This window comes from Ovis canadensis, chromosome 3, assembly GCF_042477335.2.
Source record: "Ovis canadensis isolate MfBH-ARS-UI-01 breed Bighorn chromosome 3, ARS-UI_OviCan_v2, whole genome shotgun sequence".
Lineage (NCBI taxonomy): Eukaryota > Metazoa > Chordata > Mammalia > Artiodactyla > Bovidae > Ovis > Ovis canadensis.
Window position 1 is genome coordinate 68,411,981 of NC_091247.1, and position 15,989 is coordinate 68,427,969.

The 15,989-nt window shown below is 37.5% G+C and overlaps 1 protein-coding gene across 8 annotated transcripts in view; it reads left to right on the top strand.

Annotated features, from left to right (window-relative positions):
- EFEMP1 (EGF containing fibulin extracellular matrix protein 1) overlaps nucleotides 1–15,640 on the top strand; it is a 70,475-nt gene extending 54,835 nt beyond the window's left edge. For 4 of the 8 annotated variants that reach the window (XM_069583282.1, XM_069583290.1, XM_069583284.1 and 1 more), the window contains exons 6-11: nucleotides 1,897–2,016; nucleotides 2,956–3,075; nucleotides 4,278–4,397; nucleotides 8,803–8,926; nucleotides 9,006–9,201; nucleotides 15,015–15,640. In XM_069583282.1, the coding sequence (XP_069439383.1) occupies nucleotides 1,897–2,016; nucleotides 2,956–3,075; nucleotides 4,278–4,397; nucleotides 8,803–8,926; nucleotides 9,006–9,201; nucleotides 15,015–15,176 (842 nt within the window). In that variant the 3' untranslated portion in view covers nucleotides 15,177–15,640. The remainder of the gene's footprint in view (nucleotides 1–1,896; nucleotides 2,017–2,955; nucleotides 3,076–4,277; nucleotides 4,398–8,802; nucleotides 8,927–9,005; nucleotides 9,202–15,014) is intronic. The other 4 variants (XM_069583285.1, XM_069583286.1, XM_069583288.1 and 1 more) reach the window with 1 other exon arrangement.
- The last annotated feature ends 349 nt before the right edge of the window (nucleotides 15,641–15,989 follow it).

The following is a 15,989-nucleotide window of genomic DNA, read 5'->3' on the forward strand; positions in this document are numbered from 1 at the left end:
CAGCAGTGGTCAGCAAGTCACATGGAATGGTGCTCCCTCTATCTCTTGTACACTTCTCTATTTTTAATCTTATAATTCCATACAATAATTTGTTTTCATGCCTGTTTTCCATATAAGATGGAGTAGAATATACATATGATCATCATCATATGTTTAGCAGTATAAACCTACATTGCCAACCACAATGCTAACAAATAACAAAGGTTCAATGAATGTTTACTTGTTAAAAAGACATGCACCATTTATTCATCAAATATTTATTGAGGGCTTACTGTGTGCCAGGTGCTGGACCACTGTGGTAAACAAACAGTTTTACAGAAGCATAGCCCTCGTGGAGCTATTAGAAAGTACCAATTACATAACTTAGCTATTGATATTGTCACCTGGCTATGATACTAGGTACTAGGAAGAACTGTGCCACAACAGCTGTTAATTAGTATGAACTTTCCATTCATTCAACTAATGTTTATTGAGCACCTACCGTGCCAGACCCTATTCTAGGTATTAAGCACACAACAGACAAAAAATACTTTATCTCTACCTCAAGGGGAGAAAATGGATATTATTTGCCATGCATTATAGTGAAGAAGACAGACAAGAAGCAAATAAACACATAACACAATGGCAGGGAGTGTCACTGGCTACAAAGAAATATAAAGCAGGACTAGGGGTAAGTGGAGCAGAAGTTATTTTATATGGATGGACAGAAATGGCCTCCCTGACATGACATCTGACCAGACAGCTAATTAGGAGGGAAGCTATGTGAACATTGTTATTGTTTATTTAATATTCAAGTTAAATCACATATATTTGCAGCCTATTCATAATAGCTTCCATTTGTTTTTACCTATTTTGTGCAAGGAAGTTCGCCTGTATCATCTCATGTTATCCTCCCAACAACCCTACCACATTGTTGTATTATTACTCACAAAAGAGGAAGTGGAAGTTCTGAGAGGTTAAGACCAAGCTAGTAAATGCCAGAACAAAGAATTAAACTCAGGTTACCTCGTGGTACACTACCTACTTAAGCACACTGCCTCCCACACTTGTAGTTATTAAAATACCAGAAGAGTTCAGCATAAAGTTATGTTTTGTTTTCATTTTTCCTGTAAGATAGTATCATTGCATTGAAAGTATATAATTATTATTTTAAATTACACATGCCATATTTGAGTTGTCACAAAGTGTACAGTTGTAAATTAATGAAATTTTATTATGCTTCTAAAATATTAATTCTATTCTGCAAGTTCTCAATTGAGCATTTTATAGTTGGAAATATTTATATGAGAAGGACACAGGCTGGAACACTTGATCAGTGTGTCAGAAGGGCACTCTCAAAAAGTAACTTGTTTAGTATTCCATTCCTTCCACAGCATTCTTTCACTTGATTCTCACAGAAACTTCATAAGATACACATAGCAAGCATTACTGTCTACATTTATACGGAAGAAAAAATGAACTACTGAACATTTGAGTGACTTCACCAACGTCACCCACTAAGCAACAGCCTCCTTTCTTAGTTTTATACTATACCTCAATTCTTCCGTAGTTCTTTTCTACTTCTTTAATTATAAATAAGCTTTTATATTCCCAGCCTCACATTCTCACTTATATGTGAAATAGTCTTAATTACTTTTCCCTCTTTAAGTCTCAACCATCCAGCCAGGTTTATGAAATCTTTGTTCTTAACATTTCATTAGCTACAGAGAGCATACAAAAGTATATTTAAAGCACAGATACCCCAGTTTTTAAAAAAGAAAAATAATTACTTTTAAAATGAGGTCTCCAGGTTTTCTAGATAATGCTCTGCTGAGAACTTGAGATTAAACAGATCAATGATAGTAATTTGGATAGTCGGTAATTTGGTTCTCTTTGCGTGTGTGCTTAATAACCTAGATGTAGACGAATGCACCATCCCTCCATATTGCCACCAAAGATGTGTGAACACACCAGGATCATTTTATTGCCAGTGCAATCCTGGGTTTCAGTTGGCAGCAAACAACTATACCTGTGTAGGTAAGTCTTCTGGAAACAGCCAACCAATTTCTGTCTTCCCAGCAGTATCTCCAGTTTTCTATATTCATGGTTCCCATCAACTTCCCCATAGCTGAAAAGACAGTAACCAATCTGGTTTTTAAAAACACATCAAGATGTAAATGGAAAAAAATTTTAACTTTGGTTTTAGTTCTCCTCTGTGACAGTATCAAAAAAAAGTTTTAACTGTAGATCAATTGATATACACACACCAGTTAGTCAACAGTGTGTGATACAAACACTGAAGGTGCCAAAAGGGTTACTACAAGTTCAGATACATAAACTTTCTGCTGAGAGTGCATCTGATTTTCACATGCTTCTTCTACCCTTTCAGAATGCAATGTCACGGCACACAATTTTAAGATTGGCATGACATGGAAAAAATCTAGTGCAGGAAAAATGCCTTTTCACAATATTTTCAGTGCCTTAGAGCATTGCAAAACTCTGTATGGGTCTCAAAGGCTTATGTTATAATTGTAATGGAATTTAACAGGACCCATTTAAAAAGTAATAAATAGCACAAATAAATCTTCACTACAGCATGCTGAGAGACCGTATCAGTATGTGTCTTATATCAATTATTTATAGACTTGGCATTTTGCATTTTAACAATAAAAGAAAATAGATATTGGAATGTTTATTTATTAGAATCATTAAATTCTTTTGGAAAGATTCATCAAACACCAAACTAACTGTCATTCCCAGGAAAAAAAATATTCTGGTATTTCTGAAAGTACATGACAGATGTTTGAAGTTGTTCCAATAAATATGAGACCTGAATGGATGTTCTCCAGTGAGCTTCTGCAAGGCAAAGAATCCAGTTAGGGAATTACTCACTTATCATCAGATGACATAGGTACAAAAGAGCAAGACTATATTTAAAGACATAAATATATAAGTGTGTATGACCTTGCCTTTCAGATATAAATGAATGTGATGCCAGCAATCAATGTGCTCAGCAATGCTACAACATTCTTGGTTCATTCATCTGTCAGTGCAATCAAGGATATGAGTTAAGCAGTGACAGACTCAACTGTGAAGGTAAAATATTATCCAAATAATTGGTAGTAATAGTACAGTTCCTGTCTTTGCTGTTGCTTTATCCGAGTATATACCTGTTTAAGAAAGCAAATTTTTATTATGTTCTAAAATCCAGTTAACTAACTTAGTTCACTTATGATACTGTCTTTTTAGTATGTTATCAAAAGAAAGAAGAAAAAATAATTGAAATACTAGGTGTAGGCTGGATCTGATAATTAGCAAAGATGGGCCAGCAGAACTGGCACCTCCTAGGGGCCTGTGAAATTGTAGACTCTCACGCCCCAGCCCGGACCTACTGAATCAAATTCTGTGTCTAATGAAAATTCCAGGGGACTAGTGGCATATTTAAGTTCAAAAGTAGCTGATTGCATGTCAGGAACACTAGAATAGAAACCAAAAGATCTGGCCTCTAGGCATCCCTGCCACTGCGTGCTCAGGGCACATTTCTTAAGGTGCTTTCGTTTCACTCTCCACATGATCAGGAAGAGGGCCATTTAACTAGAGGGATCACAATCAGAGTCCACTGCACATGCTCGCTCCACTGTGTACTTCAAATGGCCTAAGACATCCTGAGGGATGCCATTGACACTTCACGCTCTTGACTTCCTCACAAACTGTCCCAGCTTTACTTGGGGCCACAAAGATCACACCCTACACAGAGAGGCCTCCCATCATGCCACTGTGCTCAAAACCAAAAGGGGCTGGCCCTGGACGGCTGCCTCTGCCCTTCTGAGTAAACTATAAGAACAGCACCATTGAGAAATGCAAAGCCTTCTGCCAGGACATCAACCTCTAGAAGCTAGCATAGGGATGGAACTTGGAGTTCAAAACTCAGATGAACTTGGAAGCAGAGCCACCCAATTTCTGAGAAGGCAAATATGAATCTGCATCAAGGGTGGGTCTGCCAAGCACAACACGAGGATCATCAACCACAAACCACTTCTTTCAGTCTGCTCAGCTAGGATGGTTAGTTCCAGGATTTGCCAAAGTGTCAGCAGTAATTGAGTAAAACTGATGGTAAGAAAATTCTCTGCTCTGTGAAGTTCCATGAGAAATAAGCTGATATTGTTAGAACTTGCATTTGAGCCTCTTATAAAGTATTACATTTCTGTTTCAGAGATTGCAATGTTTTAAAAAAAAATACCGAAATAATGACATGTACGTATTCAACTCTATGGTGTTGCTTTTGTCTGGTTCAACAGACATTGATGAATGCAGAACCTCGAGCTACTTGTGTCAATATCAGTGTGTCAATGAACCTGGGAAATTCTCATGTATGTGCCCCCAAGGATACCAAGTGGTAAGAGGTAGAACATGTCAGGGTAAGTTTATTGTTTTCAGATCTGTTAAGTTTTAACCAAGAAAAGCAGGGAGGAAGTATTGGAATCTCTACCACAGACTCTCGTTTTTTACAATTTGAGCTATTTTTTCCCCTGTTGATCATGAGACATGCACACCTCATAAAAAGGATATTCACTGTTATCTTTCTTTGAAATTTAAAGTAATTATTTTTTCTTAAAATAGAAATAATTTTAATATTAATATGCCTTCTAAATAGCCTACATAATTCCTATGATATACATCTTCTAATCATCCAGCAAAAATTATTCAATTATGAAAATATTTTGCCATGAATTTCAGTATAGAACATAAGCTTAATGTGTGGTTAGGTGTACCTCAAAAAGATCTCAATACTCTAAAGCGCTAGGATTATAAACTGGATAGTAATAAGTGTTGACAAAGTCAGCATCATGTGTATTAAATGTGCCTGAATTCTTCAGTTAAAAAAAAAAACTATTAATCCAAAAATAGCTAATCTCTTTAAATCCAGTTTTAAAGTAAATATTCAGGTGATCTTCATAGTGACATATAGGTAGAAAAGATACAGCTCCCTACATAGGATGATTTCAGAATTTCTCTGAGAGATTTGAAAATCCTGGATAAATTGGTACAAACACACGTTTATATAAATAAGTGAAAAAAATGACTGAATTTGAAGACACAAAATCTGTTGTAGACCCAGCTATATGACATTCTATCTATACAATTTTAACAAACTATCAGACTTCTCTGAGCCTGAACTTTCTCATTTGAAAAAGGGAGTTGAGGGAATGAAACGGAATAATACACAGAAAAACTATAAACTATAAAGCCTGGAAAATTCAAGGTGTTTTTATGAAATTTACCTAGAAATATTAATTACCAGTAGCAAATCTTTTCCTAGAAGGACAGTAAAATTTTGTTAAGAAAAGAAAATATCTCGGAAAGGAGACAGGATTCTGAGTCTGCATCATGATTTTGCAGGGAAATATTAACTCACAGGAACATCTATTACCTGATGCTTTATAGCATGCATGTGATTATTCAACTAGAATCTAACCACAAAACACGAGCATAATCAGAATGTAGTTCATTACACAAGTAACATCTTTCTAACCCTTTCAAGGTTACTAGAGACTCTGTAATGTTAATTGTGGAAAAACGTTGCATTCCAGAGGTTTTATTTTCTGAACTCTAATTGAGACTTTTAACATGAATATTACATGTAGGAAAATGTTAGCCAGAGGGTTATCCTAACCAATTTCTCTGGAGCCCTTCAAACAAATATCTATGTGTTTTTCTAATCATAAATAGACTTGATACCCTGCAAAAGACAAGTTAACATTCAGTTACCTGCCTACTTTATGGAAACATTTATATCTGTTAGGATGAAAGGTGAAATGCAAATAAGGGATTCATCAGTGTTATATCTTGAAGAATATTTGTTAAACTAAAACATTTTTTGTGAAAGAGACCATTCTTTTAAGGTATAAAATGATTGGTTTACCCAACTGAAAGCATCCCTTCCCAACAGTCCACAGGTTAAATTAATACCAAAAGAGTTTCAATTCTCACCTTCCCCTAAAAAGTTTATTTGAGGGATGAAATAACTGTTCTCATTTCCACAGTCTTGCAAAAATGAAAATTCTCTGTGTATGTGCTGGTTGGTGTGGGAAGGGGAAAGGGACAGTGGTGAGGAAGAGAAACAGAGAGAGAATACTCAGATACACAGACACACTCATGAAATATTTTAATACTATTAATCATTTCTGAAAAACCCTCCAAAATGATTAAGGAGCTGATTATGCTAGGCTGTAAATTACTGGAAGTAATAAATGAAATTATTACATAAAGTTTCCTTTTGCCACTTTTGAACTCCATATAACAAACCAGTCCTGTAGCTAAACAGCATCTTTATTTTTCAAAAAAGTAAAAAATATTGAAAGGACAAGTCAGCTGTGATTTCTTCTGAGGAATCTAAGGTCTTTCTTTAGCCACAGCTAGTCCAAAAGAGATACTTTTTGTAACTGACTCTTGGAAACTGCATGGCTTTTCCAGTCTCCTCTTGGGTTCCAGAGAGCTCTTGCCAGTTTGGAAACTAAAAAAAAAATTTTTTTCTCCAAAGACAAAGAATGGAATTATTCTCATTTAGAGGATGCAGTACCTTGTGGTAGAAAGATGCCTGTCACTATCTGTATACACTTGAGTCAGCCACTTAACCCTTACTTGTTTTTCCTTCATGCCAAATAGAGATAACTTTCTCACTATCTCCGCATGTTGTCTGAAGAGCAACTTAGTTCAGTTCAGTCATTCAGTCATGTCCAACTCTTGGCAACCCCATGAGCTGCAGCATGCCAGGCCTCCCTGTCCATCACCAACTCCCTGAGTTTACCCAAATTCATGTCCATTGAGTCGGTGCAACTTAGTTCAGTTTCAGTCAGTTCAGTCATTCATTCGTGTCCAACTCTTGGCAACCCCATGAGCCACAGCATGCCAGGCCTCCCTGTCCATCACCAACTCCCTGAGTTTACCCAAATTCATGTCCATTGAGTCAGTGATGCCATCCAATCATCTCATCCTCTGTCATCCCCTTCTCCTCCCGCCCTCAATCTTTCCCAGCATCAGGGTCTTTTCAAATGAGTCAGCTCTTCACATCAGGTGGCCAAAATATTGGAGTTTCAGCTTCAACATCAATCCTTCCAGTGAACACCCAGGACTGATCTCCTTTAGGATGGACTGGTTGGATCTCTTTGCAGTCCAAAGGACTCTTAAGAGTCTTCACCAACACCACAGTTCTAAAGCATCAATTCTTTGGTGCTCAGCTTTCAGTCCAACTCTCACATTCAGTTTAATATTTGCTAAAATCCAGGTGCCTCCAGTGCATTCATGCTATGTGATAAAGGGATAAAAAGATGTGCACAATGGCGCTTACCCTCCAGGAGTTTACAAGCTAATAGGATTGAAACAAACATGCAGATTTCAATAATGCAAAACAGAAACCAATAAAGGCCCCAAAAGAGCAAAAATGAGATATAAGAATTCAGAGGGAAGAAAGAGATCACATCCCAGCAACTAGGCCATGACTGCCTTGTTAACAAGAATTCAGTAAATTATTTATGGAATAAGTAAATTAATGAATGAAAATATCTGATTATGTGGAAGGAATGATTCAGAAAAGACTTATATCGGATAAAATCTTATCACTATTCAAATGTAAAGGGAGGCACACATAAGGTTATGCATAGTAATATAATTTTTGTCATTGTTGTAAATGTAATGGTTCTCTGGAGAAAATTCTCGCAGATGTTATCTGGGAACTCTTGATTCCCATGTCTAAACTTAAGTCTTTGTCCAGCCTGACCTTTCCACAACCCTCCTTCCTGAGACTCTCTTTTCTTCTGACCTCCTTGAACTGCGTTTTCCTGGGTTGCTTCTCACTGCTGACTGCCTTTTCCTTAATTCCTCTTCTTCCCCATGATCTTTAAATAGCCACATTCTATGGGCTTCCCTGGTAGTTCAGCTGCCTGCAATGCAGGAGACCCCAGTTAGATTTCCAATTCGAGAAGATCTGCTGGAGAAGGGATACGCTACCCACTCCAGTATTCTTGGGCTTCCCTGGTGGCTCAGCTGGTAAAGAATCTGCCCACAATGTGGGAGACCTGGGTTCAATCCCTGAGTTGGGGAGATCCCCTGGAGAAGGGAATGGCTACCCACTCCAGTATTCTGGCCTAGAGAATTCCATGGATTGTATAGTCCATGGGGTTGCAAAGAGTCAGGCACGACCGAGTGACTTTCACTTTCACATGCTGGAATGCTTCATAGCTTTATTTCTTTTCCTGTAAACAGCTTCTTAAGGACAGTGTAACCCACTCCCAGAGCACCCACTATCCAGCAGCATGTTACAACTTACTGAAACCACATTCTAGCTTTTCCCTCTCTTCAAGCTCCTGAGCCTGACGATAAACTTCCATCTCCAGAGTTTTTGTTTGCTGCTTTCTCACCCTGGAAGGCCCTCCCCACTCCCATGATAAAAATCCTATCTAACCACCACCTTTTCTAGGCCAAGTTGAGAGGGCTCCTCCTTCCTTCAGCGTTCTCTAATCCCCCAAGAAGTGGTGTCTTTCACTTTTATTTAAGCAAAGTCAATGGCCTAGCATTTGGCTTTTAATTCAACAGATGAATAATAGATGCTTGATAAAATACAATGAAATGACACATATTAATCAGTTGAGAATGGTTTCACTATATCTGTTCTGAATTAAATGCAATGAATTCAGGTCCCACCAAATTTTAGGTCTAAAATCAAATTAAACAGTCCAGATATAGTTCTTTCTGGTGGCAAACTGGCATCTGCCACTTAGACAATTTACTTATATCAGTAAACTCTTTGACTCTGCATCTCTACAGATATAAATGAGTGTGAGACCACAAATGAATGTCGGGAAGATGAAATGTGTTGGAATTATCATGGCGGCTTCCGTTGTTACCCACGAAATCCTTGTCAAGATCCCTATGTTCTAACATCAGAGAAGTAAGAAAAACCAGAACTTTTGAAACTGAGAATCTTCTGATTTTACCAAGCCTAACAGTGAATACTTTTGTCTCTGCAGCCGATGTGTTTGCCCAGTCTCAAATGCAATGTGCCGAGAACTTCCTCAATCCATCGTCTACAAATACATGAGCATTCGATCTGATAGGTCTGTACCATCAGACATCTTCCAAATACAGGCCACAACCATTTATGCCAACACTATCAACACTTTTCGGATTAAATCTGGAAATGAAAACGGAGAGTTCTACCTAAGAGTAAGTATCCTGAGGGCAACCTTAGCAAACTTGGTTCAAGTTTGTTGTTGTTTGATAGTAATTCACTTGGAAAGAAAGCCAACATTTAAAAAGTTTTAATGTGCAGGCATTGTGTAAGGCCTTCCTGTATGTATTATCTCATAATCCTCTTAGTAATATTGATACTTAGTAAGATTAATATTTATCTCCATATTTTACAGAAAAGTGAGACCCAGGGAGATGAAATAGCTTCTCTAAAGTCACTCAGATAAAAATTACAGACTCTAACAGAGTTATATGTGATCACCAAAATACAAGCCTGCCTGCACACACACACACACACACACACACACACACACACACACAAAATAGATACTACAAATCAGTGATAGCTATTTAATTGTACATAGAAAAACTAATTCTTACAGAACTTTTCAAAAACCCTAAATTCCTTATTGCTACATTCACAAGATTTGCACCAAAACTAAGACCCAGAAGTATCTGAGAAGTGACCCCAACCTCCCACCCTTTTACCATGTATACAACCAGTAAGTTGTACCATTCTTGCAAATTTCCAGGAAGACAGTGTGAGGTCACCTTTATGTTTTCCTTTTCTTTCATTGCCTATACGAAATCTATCTCTGAATTCTGCCATTTCTCTCTTCACAATGTCCCCTGTGTTATCTTTGCTTCCTCATGTCCCTGACTCTGTTCCTTTAAACTGGCTCTTAGCACCTCTCTAATCCCTCCAAAGGTTTCCCAGCAGATCTTCCTGACTCCAATGCTTCAGTCTTCTAGTCCCCCTGCAAAATCTTAGCAAGTTCATTTTAGGTTAAAATTCTGACATTTTAAATATGGCTCACCACTTCATGTGAAAATGATGGCACCACACCAACCAATTTGCAGAGTTACGGTAACTGTTTCATGTTAAGGATGTTATTCATCCAGTTACAATTTTCTCAAAACTCCTTTGGGCACTCTTCATTTTTAATCAGATTTTAAGGTCAATATTTCATTTTGAGAATATGAAAAGTAAATTGGGAAATTCATCCTTGTGGTAAAGTTTACAGATTTTTAATGTTTACACATTTATCCTGTTCTTTGATATATTAAGTTCCCTTCCAGCTCTAGAATTATGTGATTCTGTTTCTTTGCCAGTAAATTAAAAATGATTAATTTCTCATGACCAACTTCTGAAGAGAAAAACCCAACCCAAATACAATCTGTTACTATTCTTTTTTCTAATAACTAAAAATAAACTTCTTTAACATTTGATGCTTTAAATTTGAGATATAATAGATATTCATAAGAAATTTACTTTAAAGAAACTTCACACAGTTCAGATAATATCAATTTAATAATTTTAGCCAAAAGAAATCACATTATTTATAACTCATGGCAACAAAATAGGTTCATTTAAAAATAATTTTCCACTTGGGACTCTTAGGTATAATTGAAGAAAAAAATTTCCTAGGAGTTTCAACAAATAGTTATGCAAAGTTCCTGCATATTTTTTAATAAACATGGCATTATTAAAGTTTTATGATTCATATCAGTGCACTTATCATAAATACAGTATTTTTCTCAAGTAAAAGCCCTTTTAATGAATGGTATAAAACATTGTCAATTTTTATAATCCCAGAGTTAAATACTACTATTTGAAAAACAAAAAGAAGCATTTAAAATAAAAAGATATTTCAAGACTACTTCTTATCACATAATTCAAAAAGTAGTTGTATAAAATCCTACAAAATGTCTTTATTGAAATTCCACTTGTGCAGAGGACATTTACAATCAGCAGGCATTAATTAAACACTTATTATATGCTCAGTTCCATGCTAAGTGTAAGTAATATACAGTTCCTTATATCAAAGAGCTTTAAATATTACTTTGTGGCATAGTTAACATCTACGAAAACAGCAGCAGTGTTTAACTATGTTTAATTCCATGGCCCAAGACATCAAAGAATTAGGAGTTAAAGACAATTTCTTGAGAAGCATAAGACTGGACCTTATCCTTGAAAGAATCTGAGGGATATAGGATTTTATTTATATTCCTTTTGGAAGAATACTGAGAAAATCTTCTTCCTTAGAAAAGTGAACACATTAAAAAGAAGTAATACGTGAAATTGAAGGTAGAATACCATCCTTCACCCACACCAACCAATATCTTTCCTCCCTTACTGAGACTTATTTTTCTTCATAACCCTTAGCACCACCTTCCATAATATTTATTTGTCAATGTCACCTACTATAATGTGAGGGCAATGAGAAGAAACATTATCTATCTGTTCACTTTTCCATGCACAGCACATAGAATGAATGGTACCTGGCATTTTGCAAGTGCTCAAAAATATTTTTAAATGAATGAATTAATTCAGTCAACACCTTCAAGGTATCACTGTTACCTATAAGAGGCAAGTACCATGCTAGGTTCTAGAGATAGAGCAGTGAATAAAACCAAACCAGTTTTGGCCCCAGTGGGTCTTATGGTCAAGACATTGAACAAATGTTCACAAGTGTGCTGAATGTTTCAATTGAACATGGCAAATTCCTCATGAGTACACTACATGTCAACCCTAACCAAGGTAGTGGTGGTCTGGGAGCTTCCTGGAAGTAGATTTAAACTGAAGACTAGCAGTTAGAGACTAGCAAATGGAAGCAATAAAAAGCAGACAAGTTGATCTACAACTCCAGGTGCTATAGGCAGAGTGATTTGAGAGAAGCCTGGAGAGATGAGCAGGGCCTATATCACATAATGCATGACAAACCATACTAAGGGTTTCAAGAAGAGGAGTTGCTATCATATTTTCATTAAAAAAATAAAAATAAAAACAACCCTGGCTACTCTGTAGAGCCTGGATTGAAGTGGAGCAAAAATGGAAATGGAGAGACCATTAATTCAAAAGATGGGGGACTAGGGTAGTAGCAGTGTGTCCAAAAGAAGTGGACAGATTAATGATGATATACGAAGAACTACATGACTTTGTAAGCTGTTTTTTATGGGAAGGTGAAGGAGAATGAAACATCATGGATAACCTCCAAGTTTCTGTCTTGAGCAACAATAGATGATGGGGCCATTTACTGAGATAAGGAAGAAGGAGTTAGTGTGGAGAGGAAGCCAAGGAGTTCAGTTTGGACATATGGAGTACTGGTTGCCTTGAGACTTCCAAGTAAATCTGAGTAGGGTATTGGATATGTGAGCTTGGAATTCATAGTATAGACTTTAAAGTCACTGGCAGATATGTCATACTTGAAGCCATGGCTATGGATGAGCTCACTCGGGGCGTGTGTGTAGGGAATAAGTGAGATCACTCAGAATTGGGCACTATTATAGTCATCCAGGACCTTAGCCTACAAATCTCTGGCCATGTCATCCCCCGTGAACTTCAGCTTCATGTCACTCTGCCACCATCCCATAGCCACGTGATGGACACTTTTATCATGCAGAACAGTTCCACACTGGAATCTTAGTCTCCAGTGATCCCCTCAGGGACTGATTCTCCTTCTCTTTCATGCCCTCACTTTACCCTCAAAGTTCTGTTAGTCCTCTGACCCTTCACCCCCCATTTTCTTATAGCCTATCAATTTCCTAATGGACCCTTGAACTACTGTGATCAGCACTTCCACTCCCTGTCCAGCAACCCTAGATCAATCGCATAATCCATATCTATTTTCATACCCACCTTGTCAGCACAGATTGGTAATATTTTAAGTCTTCAGATGTGTCCTCAATATGCTCAACAATCCTATTACTTTCTTTTGTTCCTTCTTTTCAGTCACTGATCGCAAATGTCCCCATACTCTTTAAGTACTTCAGATCAGTTGCTCAGTCATGTCTGACTCTTTGCAACACCATGGACTGCAGCACACCAGGTTTCCTGGTCCAGTACTAACTCCTGGAGCTTGCTCAAATTCATGTCCATGGAGTAGTCACCATTCATTTTCAGTAGGTGAACTCACCTCCTACTCTTCTGAAACCACTGAAACCAACAGTCATGAATTATTTGAACTTAACATCCTATCCCTTGCAAATTTAACTCCATGTGTCTCCTTTCTATCCTTCTTGCTTGAATTTTCCAAAGACAAACTCTTTTCATTTCTATCCATCAAGGCCAACTCACTCCTGTATTCTTCATTCCATTTCCTTTGGGAACTTACCCTATTAAATTCTAATATACCTCCTACATATCCAACTTGTTTTCCCTCTAGATGTTGCCTCCTCTCTCTGTTCTCCCTTCCTAGCCAAGGTTCTTAAAGCATAGTCTGTAATCACAGTCTCTACTTTCTCACTTCCTGCTCTTCCGCCTTCTATTCGCACTACCTTACTGAAATTGCTCTGGTAAAAAAGCCACCAACAGCATCCATACTGCTATATCCAGAGGCATTTTTCATCCTAGTCACCCTCATCCTCCCCTGCTTTATTGGGCGCTTCTTGCTGTTCATCTGTTTTCTACTTAATTATCTATTTCTTCTCAGCTTCTTTCAATGGCTTCTCTTCTGCCCGTCCTTAAATGTTGGCCTCTCCCAGACCCAGTATTATCATGTATCATGTATTATCATACATTTTCTCCCTTGGTTTAATGTCCATCTGTTGAAGTGACTGGGCTCCCCAGGTGGTGCTAGTATTAAAGAACCCACCTGCCAGTGCAAGAGACATAAGAGACTCAGGTTCCATCCCTGGGTCAGGAAGACCCCCCTGGAGGAGGGCATGGCAACCCATGCCAGTGTTCTTGCCTGGAGAATCCCACGGACAGAAGAGTCTGGCAGGCTACAGTCCATAGGGTCACAAAGAGTCGAACATGACTGAAGCAACTTAGCACACACACAGTTGAAGTGACAGCGAAAGTCCTAATCCATTGTTTCTATCCCTGCCCTCCTCTTGGCATCCAGATCCACACATCTACCTGCCTGCCTGTCCAAACTGATCTCTCTGGAGTCTCCAGTGCCCATGATATTGTCCATTAAAATGAAACTGCATCCACTTCTCCAGAACATCCTTCTTTACAAAACTCCCAATTATTCTGGGTGACTGTCCTCAGGCAATCAAAGGCCTTCCCTTAATGCTTCAGAGTCCCTCTCTTTTTCCCTGTGTGTATACACCTCTATATGGACTTCCCTGGTGGCTGAAATGGTAAAGAATCTGCCTGCAGTGCAGGAGACCTGAGTTTAATCCCTGGGTCTGGAAGATCCCCTAGAGAAGGGAACAGCAACCCACTCCAGTATTCTTGCCTGAAAAATTCCATGGACAGAGGAGCCTATCAGGCTGCAGCCCATGGGGTCACAAGGAGTCAGACACGACTGAGCAACTAACACATACACATACATATGCCTCTATGTATCTTCATGTAACCCTGCATATCCCCGCATATCTTAGCATTTTCCACATTCTATTAAAACTATTTACATATCTCTTTACCTATTAGAATATAAACAGATCCACAATGGTGAGAAGTGAAAGGTGACAACTTTTTTATCAGTCAAAAAAATATCAGATTCTCACATAAACTGCAGTCTCTATGAGTCATTCTCACTTGAACTGCAGTCTCTTATTGATATAACTACTCAATAAAAATGAAGAGACAATTTAACACAGAGAGATGAAAGAAAACAAAGAACTATCAAAAAAGCATGTCCCTATATCTGAAACTAATGACTGTGTGGGCAAGAGACAAGATTCAAGAAGGATTATAACCCAGAATGGACTAAGTAGTGACTTTAATCCTACCTCAGAATTCTTCCCCTAATTCTTATAAGGAAGTGTATTCACAAATAATAAAAACTCCAATAGAGGAAAAATTATTCTCTCACTCCCTCATTTTTCTTTCATTTTAGCAAACAAGTCCTGTAAGTGCAATGCTTGTGCTGGTGAAGTCGCTCTCAGGACCAAGAGAATATATAGTGGACCTGGAGATGCTGACAGTCAACAGTATAGGAACCTTCCGCACTAGTTCAGTGTTAAGATTGACAATAATAGTGGGGCCATTTTCATTTTAGTGTTTTTAAAGAATCCACTGTAGGCATTTAAATCAGCCAAAGAATATTGTTATCTTAAAGCACTATTTTATTTATAGACATATCTAGTTCATCTACATCTATATACTGTACACTCATAAATAATTCAAACAATTACACCATGGTATAAAGTGGGCATTTAATCTGTAAAGATTCAAAGGTTGTCTTTCTTACTGTATGTAAATTAGACATTAATCCACTAAACTGGTCTTCTTCAAGAGAGCTAAGCATACTCTTTCTGGTGAAACTTGGATTCTTTTCTGGAAAAGTGGGACCACGCAATGATTGTCTTCTGTGGTGCTTAAGGAAACTTACCACAGCTCCACTGACAGTCTCATAAGGAGACAGCCACCGTTACATTGAACAGCATGCAAGTTCAAGAATGAGATTTTAACTGCTTTGTAAGAAAATGGAAAAAGTCAATAAAGATATATTTCTTTAGAAAATGAGGGTATTTGTGTTGGTTTTTACTTTTATGATCAGTCTAAATGTAGTTGTTTATTACATAGTAATAAATCACTATTGCATAGTATAGTAGTTTCTATATTTTACATTTTTCCAGAAATTTTTGTTATGAATGTAAACAAAAACAGTAAGCAAAATTCCCCAAACGATTAAGATATCCCCTAGAAAATTATTATATTGAGAAATCTATGGGGAGGAGATGAGAAAACAAATTCATTTCTAAACCACTTTAGAGCTGACCAGCAGAAGCAAACTTAGTGTATTAGTCAGTTGGAGTTGCTATAACAAAATACTATAACTAACAGAGTGGCTTATAAACAACATACATTT